The 15,138-nt window shown below is 43.1% G+C and overlaps 1 protein-coding gene across 1 annotated transcript; it reads left to right on the top strand.

Moving 5' to 3' along the window:
* The first annotated feature begins 339 nt into the window (after positions 1-339).
* On the top strand, positions 340-2,309 carry LOC141057335 (thrombomodulin-like). Its single transcript, XM_073553901.1, has one exon. It carries the CDS (start codon positions 467-469, stop codon positions 2,105-2,107), a length of 1,641 nt encoding a protein of 546 aa, XP_073410002.1. The 5' UTR covers positions 340-466; the 3' UTR covers positions 2,108-2,309.
* The last annotated feature ends 12,829 nt before the right edge of the window (positions 2,310-15,138 follow it).

Here is a 15,138-nt window from a genome sequence, read left to right as displayed (position 1 = left end):
AGAATAATTGAGTGTGTTCACCTTTGCTCCATTCTAGGGATAAAAGTGCCATGTTTTGCCACCCGGTACCGTCCCATCGGTCGGATTCCCACTGAATCAGTAAGTCCTCACCTATCCGGTGGGTGATAACTTGTCTTTTCCGGGCCGTGCCTTTAGCAGACATTACATATGTGATCAATAAATCTCACCTAGAAAGCCGAGCCCTCATGTAATGCTCATTCACCTTGGGGGGCGTTCTGGGCCCATGTTGTGAGGGGTGAGTATCAGCAGCGTATGAGCCATGTCCCCACCACTGTGTCATACCGTAATCAGAAAGTGTTACCAACACAGAAATGTCCCGAGCGGCTCCAGCCCTTCCTTCCAGCCACTTCCTTCCTTCTTCACCGCTGGAGCATATAAAACCTGGTGCAAATGTGTTTCCCATGAATCCCAGGAGCGGAGCTGCCCGCAGACGCTCGCTGCCCCGATGCTGCTGCTCTGCTTCACCTGGAGTGCGCTGACCGCGGCGCAGCTGACACGAGCGGCGCCGCAGGAGGAGCCGGACGCCCAGTTCGGCTGCGCAGACCGCACCTGCTATGCGATCTCTTGGATCAGCAGGCGCTTTGTAAAGGCGAGAGGAGCCTGCAAGGAGAAGAACGGAGACCTGATGACCGTGAGGAACTCTGCGCAAGCTGATGCCATCTCTGCGTTTATGGCCAGGACGCACAGAGAAGACGCCAGGGTGTGGATAGGGCTGGAGCACCAAGACAGGACCAAGTGCACCGACCTGAGGCAGGATCTGAGGGGCTTTACCTGGGTGACAGGTGACAGTCACACTGACTATACCAGCTGGAGGAATGCTGAGCAGATGTGTGGAGCCTTCTGTGTCACTGTGCGCAAAGATGGCACCTGGGAAGAGACGAGCTGTGACTCCAAGGCTGATGGCTTCTTGTGTGAGATAAGTTACTCTTCACTCTGTCCTTCTCCTGTCTTACTTCCCTACCACAGTGTCACTTATAGCCACTCCACCCTTGGAAGAACCCATGGTGAGGGCACTGAGTGGCCACCTGGCACCAAGGCAGACATCTTCACAGACCCAGACATTACCAGACTGTCTTGTGAAGAGAAAGGTGATGGGACTGTGGCTTGGAGCAGTGAGACCCCCGGTGCCTGGAGCTGTCTCATTGAGAATGGGGGCTGTGAACATGAATGTAAAGAAGAATCTGGCATGGCTGAATGCAAGTGTCCTTCAGGATCAGAGCTTAAACCTGACCAGAGGGGCTGCACCAAGCCTTGTGACCCCAGTCCTTGCAGCCAACACCATGTCACAGAGCCAGAAGGGTTACTCCATATGTGTCCTGAGGGCTATATACCAGCAGCTGATGGCAAAACATGTGACGATATCGATGAGTGTGCTGACAACCCCAATATCTGCGAACACACGCAACAGAAAATATGTAAAAATACATTTGGAGGCTTTTCGTGTGACTGCAAACCCGGTTATGAGATGGGTACTGCAATCTGTGACAGCGAGGATAACTGCGAGGCACACTGTCACATCATCGATGAGTGTGACCACCATATGTGTGAACATACCTGCGAGAGTCATCCAGGGGGCCATCGGTGTGTGTGTTATGAAGGTTTCACCCCTGATGAGAATAATCTGAATAAATGCAAATGGTTCTGCAACACATCCAGCTGCAAGGCGGACTGTTCCAAGAACCATGGATGCATGTGCCCCCAAGGCTACATATTGGAGCAGACGGACAATGGCGTACCAGTTTGTAATGTCATACATTTGGACACCCCAACAACCACCAGTACCTGCCCTGAAGGCTACTTTATGGACGATGGCGAATGCATTCAACCAACTGGAGAACCTTCAGAAATGATTGTGGCCACACCAGCACCTACCAGCAGACCTGCAGATATCTATAGTCTACAGCCGGTTATAATGTGGGGGGTCTGCTCCGGATTATTATCTATGTTAATTGTCTTAATAGTAATGCTGTCTCACAGGATGAGAAAGCACTACATATACCAGCATGATTTGGATTATAACTATAAAAATGCTGACAAGGATGTCGTACTGAAGAAAATAATTATGGAACCACAATGGCGACTTTAGTGTTTAAAATCAAAGAGGTGGAATGAAGGCTACTTACTGTATATGTCTATGGCCCTCCATCGGGCACAATGTCAGCGCTTTATAAAAGTTCATAACACTAGAAGTTAGAGGTCTTGGGGAAATTTAGTATTAAAAGTATATTTTATATGCCTAAGGCTAGTTTCACACTAGCGTTTCCTGGAGCTGCGTAGGGATGCGCACGCTTGCCATGAAGCTCCGCCCATGGCCGCACCTCCTCCGGTCAGCTCCGCCTATGGGCGCATGACACTGCATGCGACCTGCGTACCCTATTTTTAGCATTGGGTACGCAGGCCGTGCGCAGGTATGCGTTTGCTGGCGCATGCGTCCTTTTGACGGTGCGCCGATCACACCAAAATACAACACGGTGCGTTTGGCGCAGGTCGGCGCACTGTCAAAAGGACGCATGCGCCGGCAAACGCATACCTGCGCACGGCCTGCGTACCCAATGCTAAAGATAGGGTACGCAGGTCGCATGCAGCGTCATGCGCCCATAGGCGGAGCTGACCGGAGGAGGTGCGGCCATGTGCGGAGCTTCACGGTGACCATACGCATCCCTCCGCAGCTCCAAGAAACGCTAGTGTGAAACTAGCCTTAAATGTGCACTTTTTAAAATTGCTAAGTTCTTACGTGGAGGTAAAATGCTTGTACAAAGTTTTTAAAAAGTTCTGTCAGATGGCAAATTTTGCATTGTGAGAAACTTTGCACTGTTGAGGGGCAAACACCTCAATACACCTGTCTGAAAATTGAGTTTCTGGTAAGGGCAAGGACGATCAAAGTAAATCTGTCACCAAGTTTTGCTTCCAAATCTGAGGGTAGGGACAGAGACACCCTGATTCCAGCCAAGTATCACTTACTGGGCAGCTTGCTGTAGTCGGTTTTTTTTTTTTTTTTTTTTTTTTTTAACAATATCACAATTATCTCTGCTCTGCTGTAATTTTAACAGTGCTCCAAATGCTGTGTAACCCTGCTCACACCACTGATTGTCATCTTTCTGTGTCCACTGTGCATGGGCTGAAAGCTTCCAATCAGTGGTGAGGACAAGTTTATAAGAACTCACGAATATAGAGGACTACATGGCTGCAGGTTTCCTAGTCCTCTAGTGATACTCTCCTTATGATAAAATTACTGTTTTATCAAAATTACAACAAGCCAGCCCAGTAAGTGACACATCACTGGAATCGGGGTCTCTGTCTCTACATTACAATGCTCTCAGATTAAGTGGCAAAAACTTGATAGATTCTCAGTTTTGGATGTTAGAATTCCCCATGCTGCTCTGTGTGCATAGCATTGTTATTCTTTAGTAATTTGCATATATTTGGGCACTAATATTTATGACATAATATAATATAGCAATATATGAGGAGCACAAAAATCTCTTTTATGCCTGCTCGTAGGACTGCATGCTGCTGACTGCTATGTTCAATGTTTATTTTGTACAGTATTTTGCAGTTAAATTAGTTTTAGTCTGCGTTCAGAAAGCATTTCATTTATTTAGTGTCCTGAATTATTCATTTACTTTTCTTAAATAGTGCATATGATTAATTCCATCCTTGAAGGGGTTTTTCACTTTAAGGAAAGTGGACCACAATTGTCCTAATATAGCTATATAAGGGTGGTTTCACATTAGCGTTACAGGCAGCAGCGTCGGCCTGGGCACGGCCGCCATTAAGCCCTGCCCCCTGCCGGGCCTCCTCCGGTAGCTCCGCCTATGGGAACATGACGCTACATTCGACCTGCGTCCCCTATCTTTAGCATTGGAGACGCAGGCCATGCGCAGATATGCGTTTGCAGGCGCATGCGCCCTTTTAGCGATGTGCCAAGCGCACCAAAATGCAAACACGGTGCGTTTGGCGAAGGTCGGCGCACCTTCAAAAGGGCACATGTGCCTGCAAACGTATATCTGCGCATGGCCTGTGTCCCCAATGCTAAAGATAGGGGTCGCATGCAGCGTCATGCGCCCATAGGCGGAGCTACCGGTGGAGGCGTTGCAGGAGGCGGGGCTTAGCGGCGGCCGTGCGCATCCCGACGCTGCTGCCTGTAACGCTAATGTGAAACCACCCTAATATATATCTACAATCATGGCCTTAAGTATTGGCACCCTTGAAATTGTTACAGAAAATGAAGTATTTCTCCCAGAAAATTATTGAAATAACACGTTTTGTTATACATATGTTTATTTCCTTTGTGTATATTGGAACAACATCACAGATTAAAAAAGGACATATTGGACATCATTTCACACAAAACCCCAAAAATGGGCCTGAGGAAATTGTTGGCACCTTTCCAAAATTTTGGGTAAACAACTTTGTTTTAAGCATGTGATGCTCGTTCAAACAAATAGTAGGTGTGGACAATATTAAAATCAAACATGAAACTATATTTAAAAAAAAAATGGGGGAGAGGTTGACTAAATCTTTGCATTGTATGTTTGTGTGTGCTACACTAAGCATGGAGAACAGAAAGAGGAGGAGAGAACTGTCTGAGGACTTGAGAACCAAAATTGAAAAATATCAAAAATCTCAAGGTTAAAAGTCCATCTCCAGAGATCTTGATATTCCTTTGTCTACGGTGCACAACATAAGAAGTTTACAACCTGTAGCACTGTAGTTAATCTCTTTGGACTTGGAAGGCAGAGAAAAATTGGTGAAAGGTTGTAATGTAGGATAGTATGGATGATGGATAAGCAGCCCCAGTCAAGTTCCAAAGAAATTCAAGCTGTCCTGCAGTGTCAGTGCAAACTATTCGTCGACATTTGAATTAAATGAAACGTTATGGCAGCTACCGAGGAAGACCTCACTGCTGACACAGATAAAAAGCTTGACTGCAGTTGGCAAAAATGGACTTGAGTAAACCAAAATCCTTCTGGGAAAGCATCTTGTGTTCGGATGAGACCAAGTTAAAGCTTTTTGGTAAAGCACATCATTCTACTGTTTACCGAAAACGGAATGAGGCCTACAAAGAAAAGAACACAGTACCTATAGCCAAAATAGTGGAGGTTCAAAGGTGTTTTGGGTTTGCTTTGCGAACTTACTTACACTGGGTGCCTTGAATGTGTGCAAGGCATCATGACATCTGAAGATTACCAAAGAATTTTGGGTCGCAATGTAGTGCCCAATGTCAGAAAGCTGGGTTTGTGTCCTAGGTCATTGGTCTTACAGCAGGATAATGGCCCCAAACACACTTCAAGAAGCATCCAGAAATGGATGGAAACAAAGCGCTGGAGAGTTCTGAGGTGGGCAGCAATAGGTCCAGATCTAAATCTCATTGGACACGTGGAGAGATCTTAAAATTGCTGTTGGGAGAAGGCATCCTTCAAATATGAGAGACCTGAAGCAGTTTGCAAAAGAAGAGTGCTCCAAAATTCCAGTTCAGAGGTGGAAGAAGCTTGTTGATGGTTATATAAAGTGATTGATTGCAGTTATTTATTGCAAAGTGCCTGCAGCCAAATATTAAAGTTGAGGGTGCCAACAAATTTGTTTGGCCCATTTTTGTCATTTTGGGCACAACTATGTCCAATTTGCCTTTTTTTTCCTCAGTTTTTTTGTGTTGTTCCAATACACAAAGGAAATAAATGTGTGTACAATAAAACATGTGCAATTTCAATAATTTTCTGTGAGAAATACTTCACCTTCTTGAACAATTTCAAGGGTGGCAAACACTATCGTCCCGACAGCGTCTCTTTTCCCTGCTTCCCTAAACTGACCGGTCTTGTCTCTCTCCCTTAGGCTGGGATCCCACATGCGAGAAACACGGCCGCATGTTAATACCCGTCACTGCCGCTGGCACTCGGATCAGAGCGTGTGGCCACATAGCAATACATGCAGCCGCACGCTCCGCTTCTGAGTGCCTGCGGCAGTGCCGGGCATAAACATGCGAGACATGGCTGTATTTCTTGCATGTGTGATCCCGGTCTTATGAAGACACCTGCATGTCAAGGGGAATGGGGCAGAGAGAAGCTACTGAGGACCTGTCTTTTGCACTAGTCAATCTAGTTGCATGGTCCCAGCAGCCATTTCAAGGTATGTTTTCTCTGAAATGCCACGGTTAGTGTTTCGGAGTGAAGCATGCACGGCTGCAGTAACAGAGCCACACTCTGATTCATGCTCCTTTGGTTCGGACTCTCACTGCACCATTGTGGCACCTTCCCGGAATTCCACATGGCTAGGAGGACTGATTGTCATGGGCATGTTTTCGCCTACCGACTGTCCTGTTATTTCTATGGCCTCTATAGCTATGTCTCTATTAGCTACGGATGTAATCATTGAGTTAAGTGTCCCTGTGATGCATTGCATGTACAGTACAGTATGGGCTCATTTATCATTGTGTCAGTAGTGCAGATTGTGTGTGATGCTTTTTGTTGTTATAAATGGACATTTAATTTTTTTCCCCCTTTGCAAACACCAATGTGCGTGTCTTAGACCTTTTTAAATGACAAATGCCTAAAAAAAAATCCAAGACAACAGGCGTAGTAAGTCACCATAGAATGGCAGAGAGATTTGTGCTGTGGGTGCTCTTAGCTCCTCAAAATATTTCCTACAATTATTTAGCTCTCTCAGAAAATCCATTTATCAGCTTTTTAATGTTTTAGCATTTTTTTTGTTTGTTTTTATACATTCATGTGATTTCGCTGCATTTATGTTTATTTGCTGGTTTGTTTCTATTACATATTGGGATCAGTGTTTTTTATTGCTGTCCTTGTGTGAATAATGATCTGTAATATTTGTACAGCTTTGTATATATGTGAGGAGGGTGTAGATGGGACAGGCTTTTTGAAATGGGTGTAAAAATGCTGTTAAAAAAAAAAAGAAAAATAAATTTTTATCTTTACGAAACAATCACTGACCTCAGGGAGACCAGTCAAAGAAAACACTGCGGCAGCCGGCAAAGGCGCTCAATCAGGGAAATTCTAGGTGCAATGCTCCCTGGGAAATAGGAATATGCAAATAAAGTCTGTGGAGCCTCATTTAAGAGTCTCAAACACGGGACTAGGCAGATCTTCCTGGGTCCTTCCCTGGAGGAAGATCTGGCTAGTCCCGTGTTTGAGACTCTTAAATGAGGCTCCACAGACTTTATTTGCACATTTTTATCTTTGTTGTCAGATGTCTGTGTAGCGTATACATGTATGATACGTAGACTATTTTAGGTAGAAAACAGATTTTCCCTTTTCTTTGTGTTTTTTATATTCGAGTTCACACACAGTGATTTTGTTGTATTACTAATCTGCATTGTATGGATTTTTAGTAAGGTGCCCATAGACAGCTATGGGCCCAGACTGTACTCCATTTGGGCCCAATTTTGTACTCGGACACACAAATAACTTAGTGCACAAGTTCACTATTAGGCTATGTGCACACGTTGCGGGTTCTGCTGCGTTTCCGCAGCGTTATTGGCCCTGCAGAAGCGCAGCAGTTCCGCAGACATGGTACAGTACCATGTTAGCCTATGGCATTTCAAATCCGCTGTGCTCGCACTACGGTTTTTTCCGCGGTTTACAAACCGCAGCATGTCAATTGTTTCTGTGGATTCCGCAGCGGTTTCACATCTTTAACATAGTAGAGGTGTGAAACCGCAGGGCAAAACCGCAGACCAAACCGCAGGTCACTTTACCTGCGTTTCCGCACGGAAAAACCTGCAGCGGAATCCGCACCGTGTGCACATAGCCTTAGGCCACGTTCACGTGTATAGTATTTGGTCAGTATTTTACCTCAGTTTCTGTAAGCCAAAACCAGGAGTGGGTGATAAATCCAGAAGTGGTGACGTGTTTCTATTATACTTTTCCTCTGATTGTTCCCCTCCTGGTTTTGCCTTACAAATACTGAGGTAAAAAACTAATCAAATGCTCAATGTGTGAATGTGGCCTTAGGCTCCGTTCACATGTTCAGTATTAGGTCAGTATTTTACCTCAGTATTTGTAAGCCAAAACCAGGAGGGGGTGAGAAATACAGAAGTGGTGACGTGTATCTATTATACTTTTCATTTGTTTCACTCCTGGTTTTGGTTGATGTAAAATACTGACCAGATACTGGTGGTGTGAACATGGCCCTATGTCTCCTGTGTTTGAGAGAAATAATTAGGTTGGCCAGAAGGTAGCAGCATTACAGAACTGCAGCACAACATTCTGCTCTACTTTAGGCCTGTTTCACACTTCCGTTTTTTCAAATCCGTCAAAATCCGTTGGTTTCCGTAAAAAAACGGATCCGCCATTTTTTTTTTTGCAGGATCCGTTTTTTTTGTCCCATAGACTTCCATTAGTGGTTACCGCGGATCCGTCAAAAAAAGGATCCGTTTTTTTAAAAACGGATCCGTTTGCATCAGTTTCCGTCAAAAAAACGGAAACGGATCCGTTTGGCGGACACAAAAACGGAAGTGTGAAACAGGCCTTAGGGCTTCTCTATGGCACTGGAGGCTGTCGGAACAGAAGGAGAGAGGGAGAGAGAGAGACTACAGACTGATCGTCTGCAGAGCCGGACAGGAAGAGAGCGTTCCGGTTATAATCCGCTCCATTCTGTGCAGTGTCCTCCTCCTATATTGATATACTTGGTTATAGCTTCTGTGCAGGACGTGTTGTGAGGCCCCCGCTGCTCCAGAGACGGTGAGATCAGCTTGGGTTAGGCCTGTTTCACACTTCAATCTTTTTGCATCAGTCACAATCTGTGAAAAGTGTGAAAAAACGGATCCAGTGCAGATTGTAAAAAAAACTGATGCACCGAATCCGTTTTTTCGACGGATCCGTTGCAGCAGCCACTGTAGGAAATTTAAAGGAATAGGATTCTGGAGGAGAGAGAGAGATTGACCGCGGCATTTACTGTGCACAGTCCTGCTGACAGGTTCACTTTAAGGCTGGAGTCACACACAACGAATAAAAAAAAAATCGGTCCCATTTTAACGGTCCGAAATCGCACAAAGGTATCTTAACCAGTGATCCGTTTTTGATGCGATTTTTCTTCATTGATGCGATTTTAATCGCATGTAAGGATCCGTTTGACATCCGTCTGGTGAGATTTTCTCGCAGGAAAGCAAAATGGACATATAATGGAGCCCAATGACCGGTTTCCCCACACAAAGAATGAATAGATCTAGATATATATATATATATATATATATATATATATATATATATATATATATATATTTTATACATGTCATAGAGACACATTTATACATATATTTGACATTCCTACAGTTCATCATAGCAGAATAGCCGCTGAAACATTTGCCGGCTTTTGTATAATCATTCTCCTGGCCAACATGAAATGACACATGGTTTACATATAGTTAACCATTTCATTTCATGTTTGTTTCTTATGTCTCCCTATTGATTAGATGAGGGTTTGTGGGTAAAATTATGGAGTTGTAGGGGTTAATTTAAGGGGTTAATTCGTTGTATGAAATTGCGGGGACTCCCGCTGACGTCACTGAGGCTGCAGGGAGTCCCCGTAATTTAATACAACGAATTAACCCCTTAAATTAACCCCTACAAGTCCAAAATTTTACCCACAAACCCTCATCTAATTAATAGTGATAGACATAGCAAAAAAAAATGAAATGAAATGGTTAACTATATGTAAACCATGTGTCATTTCATGTCGGGCAGGAGAATAATTATACAAAAGCCGGCTAATGTTTCTGCGGCTATTCTGCTATGATGAACTGTATGAATTTGAAATATATACATAAATGTGTCTCTGATATATATATGTCTAGATATATTCATTCTCTCTTTATTTAACCGGTCTCTGTGATTTTACTGTATTGGAAGAATTGCCGGCTTTTGCTAAAGGACACCGGGTGCGATTTTATCGCAAGTCACACATCTGGTCTGTTTTTAGTCCCATTTTTTCTCGCCCCATAGACTTGCATTGTCGAATCCGATCCGAAAATCGGTGACAATCGCAGCATGCTGCGATTGTCTTGGTCAGAGGATCAGATGCGATAAAAAAAATCACATGATGTGAGCTGCCCCATAGAGTAACATTGGGACGAATACAATGTTATTTTTTTTTTTTTTATCGCATTGTATTCGTCCGTTTTAATCGCTAGTGTGACCCCGGTCTAACACATTAAGTTCCACTGTCAATCTCTGACAATGGCATTTAACATGCCTGGCCCTGAAGCACATCACAAACGCCACCCATCCGGCGCTCCTGTCACATGATGGGCTGGCATGACAACCGGGGGTCTGCTATGAGCACCACTCTGAGCCAGCATTCATAGCAGATGATCATTTCTGCTACACATAGCAGGGCTATGGAGATTATTGTAACAAGAAAAAAAAATGCTTTTAATTTTTTTAAATATAAAAGTTCAAATCACCCTCCTTTTGTCCCATTCAAAGTAGAACAATAAAAAAAATACACATATTTGGTATTGTTATTTAATCCGATCAGTAAATGGCATACAGAAAAAAAAGATCAAAAAGCCAGAATTGCATTTTTTGTGTCACCACAATGTTAAAATAAAATGCAATGGCAGACAAAACATTGTATCTGCCCCAAAATGGTATTACTTTTTGTGCGCCGACCTTGCATTTTTAGTAATACCATCATACAGCTCCAAATCCCGAAAAGTGGAGACGCTACAGGTCTCAGAAAATGGCACCATTTGTTTTATTCTTTTCAAACTTTGGATTTTTTTTTTCACCATTTAAATAAAAAAGAGCCTAGACGTGTGTGGTGTCTGTGAACTTGTAATGATCTGGAGGATCATAGGATCATAAGGGCAGGTCAGTTTTAGCAAAAACAACTTTGGGGAATTGCGTTTTTTTTGCAATTTCACCACACTCGGAATTTTTTTCCCCCATTTTCCGGTACAATATATGGTAAAATCAATGGTGTCGTATAAAGTATAACTCGTCCTGCAAAAAAAAAAAAAACCCATCATGCGGCCCTATTGACAGAAAAAAAAATAAAGTTATGACTCTGGAAAGATGGGAGCTAAAATCGAAAGTGCAGAAACGGAAAGTCCCAAGTTCGTGAAGGGGTTAACGAGGTTATGCATACACAAGAATAATTTTGAAAATAAATAAATAAATGGAGAAGAAATAAAATAGTATTAAAAAACTGTTAGTGGATGCTGTGCTATATTGTCTCGAACCATTATATTAAATTACAATTATTTGTGAGGATTATATAAAGTGTTCTTGCTGAAATAGAAGTTTTAGAATAAATGGCATAAAAGGATTCTCAATATGGAACCCTTATTGTACTTGCAAGGGTGGGTCTGTATATAACAGACTGAATTTCCCCAGGAAACAAGAAACATTGTAAAGGAAAACTTGGTCTATTACATGGCGTTTGTGTGAAACATCTCGTAATTTTTTTTACATGCATAAGATATAACCGTGACATTGTGCCGTATTCTTCCTCGGCAATATGCATATCTCCATTGCATAACATCAGCATAGTGACTGTGAACTGTGTGATAAAGGTCCCCAATCTTTGTAATATCTATTCTATATTGGATAACTAATTAGTAAGTCCATGGGCTTCACTAATTGTAGCAAAATAAAACGTAAAACAAAGTGTCCCTAATAAGACATATGGACATCACAATGTGGGCCCTTCTTGTGTTGAAATGGAAAACAAGTATTTGGTTCTCATGGTGATCACGGGTTACGGTAAGTGGGGGATCAACCAATAACCACTGACTGCAGACATCTGAGCTACTGTTAACCTGATTGCAGCCCATGGTTAAGATTTGGACCCTCACTAACCATTAAAAGGAACCTGACAGGTCCCCCGTGCACCCAAAACCACCAGTAGTGTGTCTGCATCGCTAAATCCCCTAACAATTCCTGTATTACATTACATACAGAAACAGATCTTTATAAAAAGTATTTCTAAATTCCTTTTATGATATGCAAATGAGGACTTTGACTAGTCGATGAGGCGTTCGTGTCTCCACGACTAGTCGGCGACTAAACATGTTATCACGCGTCTGTGGGAGTGATAACATTACTTAGAAGTGCCAGTGTCATCGTAAGCGCAATGCTTATCTCACGCATGATCAGACATCTTCTGCTCCTCTCTGAAGCCAGGACGCATTTACCTGACTTCAGATGATCAATGATGCAAGGGGAAGTAGTCACGCACATGCGTGAGGTAAGTATAGCGCTTGAAATGATGCTGGCACTTGTAAGTGTTGTTATGCCCACAGGGGCGTGATGACATGCTTAGTGGGTTGACTGATCTGAGGACACTAACGCCCCATCGACTAGTTAAAGCACTCATTTATATATCATAAACGGACTTTAGAAATACTTTTTATAAAGATCTATTTCTGTATGTAATATAATGCAGGGACAGTTAGGCGGGGTGTTTACATATGTAGGCGCAACTGCTGGTGGTTCTGGAGGCATGGGGGGACCAGACAGATTCTGTTTAATTGCCCCCATTTACTGTGCCTTGCGAAAGTATTCGGCTCCCTGGAAATTTTCAACCTTTTCCCACATATCATGCTTCAAACATAAAGATACCAATTGTAAATTTTTGGTGAAGAATCAACAAGTGGAACACAATTGTGAAGTTGCCTGAAATTTATTGGTTATTTTAAATTTTTGTGGAAATTCAATAACTGAAAAGTGGGGTGTGCAATATTATTCGGCCCCTTTACTTTCAGTGCAGCAAACTCACTCCAGAAGTTCATTGTGGATCTCTGAATGATCCAATGTTGTCCTAAATGACTAATGATGATAAATATAATCTACCTGTGTGTAATCAAGTCTCTGTATAAATGCACCTGCTCTGTGATAGTCTCAGGGTTCTGTTTGAAGCACAGAGAGCATCATGAAGACCAAGGAACACAACAGGCAGGTCCGTGATACTGTTGTGGAGAAGTTTAAAGCTGGATTTGGATTCCAAAACTTTAAACATCCCAAGGAGCACTGTACTATGCAAGCGATCATATTGAAATGGAAGGAGCATCATACCACTGCAAATCTACCAAGACCCGGCCGTCCCTCTAAACTTTCATCTCAAACAAGGAGAAGACTGATCAGAGATGCAGCCAAGAGGCCCATGATCACTCTGCATGAACTGCAGAGATCTACAGCTGAAGTGGGACAGTCTGTCCATAGGACAACAATCAGTCGTTCACTGCACAAATCTGGCCTTTATGGAAGAGTGGCAAGAAGAAAGCCATTTCTCAAAGATATCCATAAAAAGTGTCGTTTAAAGTTTGCAACAACCCACCGAGACACACCAAACAAGTGGAAGAAGGCGCTCTGGTCAGATGAAACCAAAATCAAACTTTTTGGCAACAATGCCAAACGATATGTTTGGCGTAAAGGCAACACAGCTCATCACCCTGAACACACCATCCCCACTGTCAAACATGGTGGTGGAGGCATCATGGTTTGGGGCTGCTTTTCTTCAGCAGGGAAAGGGAAGATGGTTAAAATTGATGGGAAGATGGATGGAGCCAAATACAGGACCATTCTTGAAGAAAACCTATTGGAGTCTGCAAAAGACCTGAGACTGGGACGGAGATTTGTCTTCCAACAAGACAATGATCCCAAACAAAGCAAAATCTACAATGGAATGGTTCGCAAATAAATGTATCCAGGTGTTAGAATGGCCAAGTCAAAGTCCAGACCTGAATCCAATCGAGAATCTGTGGAAAGAGCTGAAAACTGCTGTTCACAATCTCCATCAAACCTCACTGAGCTTGAGCTCTTTTCCAAGGAAGAATGGGTAAGAATTTCAGTCTCTCGATGTACAAAACTGATAGAGACATACCCCAAGCGACTTGCAGCTGTAATCACAACAAAAGGTGGCGCAACAAAGTATTAAGTTAAAGGGGCCAAATAATATTGCACGCCCCACTTTTCAGTTGTTGAAGTTCCACAAAAATTTAAAATAACCAATAAATTTCTTTCAACTTCAAAAATGTGTCCCACTTGTTATTGATTCTTCATCAAAAATTTACATTTGGTATCTTTATGTTTGAAGCATGATATGTAGGAAAAGGCTGAAAAGTTCCAGGGAGCCAAATACTTTCGCGACGCACTGTACTTGCCATAGCTGAGCACGAACTTGTATCCAGAACACAATCCAATGACGCATTTTACCGACAACTGGATGTTTAAATGTTTTATTCGTAGAACAGATAAAAATATAAAATGTTTAAAAGACTTCCAAAATAGCTTAAATTAGCAAATTGTATGTGTTTGTCAAGGGAAGTAACCACTGCCGTACATCAATATGTTGTTACACTGATAGAATCTTGTCCTAGATTTTTAGGTCAGGTGTATGTGAGCATGTGTAGTAGGGAGCACTGCCCCTTTCCTAAGTAGGAAAATCTGCAACCAGAGATTACCCTGTCTATCTGATTTAATACTGGAGATAGCAGGGATGATGACGTAAGAAGAGGCTGCTCACACTGCTGTCCACCCTGTCTTTCTGACCTAATACTGTAAATACCAGGAGTGCTGGAGTATGAAGAGGCAGCTCATATTGCGGTCCATCCTGTTGTTCTGACCTAATGCTGGATACACTGGCAGTACTGTAGTAAGAAGAGGCTGATCACACTGCAGACCACCATGTGCTTCTCATTCTAATTTTGGAGATACCAGGAGGGCTGAAGTAAAAAGAGGGTATTCACACTGCTGTTCACCTTGTCTTCCTGTACAATGTCTTTCTGTTCTCATACTGGCGATACCAAGGGAGGCTATGATAAAGAGAAGCTGCTCACACTGCTGTCACCATTGTCTTTCCCTGTATTTAGTAATTTATTCATAATTAAATTTTTCTTCATTTTTTTTTTATTTTTGGAGAACCTTTATAAAAGCCATACCTTCCTCTCATGTAGCAGGGTTGGACTTGCCCACTGGATGCTCCAGGGGCCCCCAGCCAGTGACGTGTCGCTAATAGTGGCACACCCAGCTGCTATGGGGTCCCTGAGTCAAGGAGTGCCCTCCCGGTGCCAGTGGAGCAGCAGCTGGAGACAGGAGCCTGTCCCCGCTGCTAAAGAGAAGTGAATATTCACGCTTCTCCATGGCCCCAGGGGCGTGG

Source organism: Dendrobates tinctorius, unplaced genomic scaffold, assembly GCF_039654945.1.
Source record: "Dendrobates tinctorius isolate UK_male_01 unplaced genomic scaffold, ASM3965494v1 ptg000203l, whole genome shotgun sequence".
NCBI lineage: Eukaryota > Metazoa > Chordata > Amphibia > Anura > Dendrobatidae > Dendrobates > Dendrobates tinctorius.
Note: the sequence above shows the minus strand (reverse complement) of the source record. Positions and strands in the feature narration are given on the sequence as shown.

What these genes read in the sequence shown, in the direction of transcription:
- LOC141057335 (XM_073553901.1), top strand. Translation starts at nt 467, where the DNA reads ATGCTGCTGCTCTGCTTCACCTGGAGTGCGCTGACCGCGGCGCAGCTG.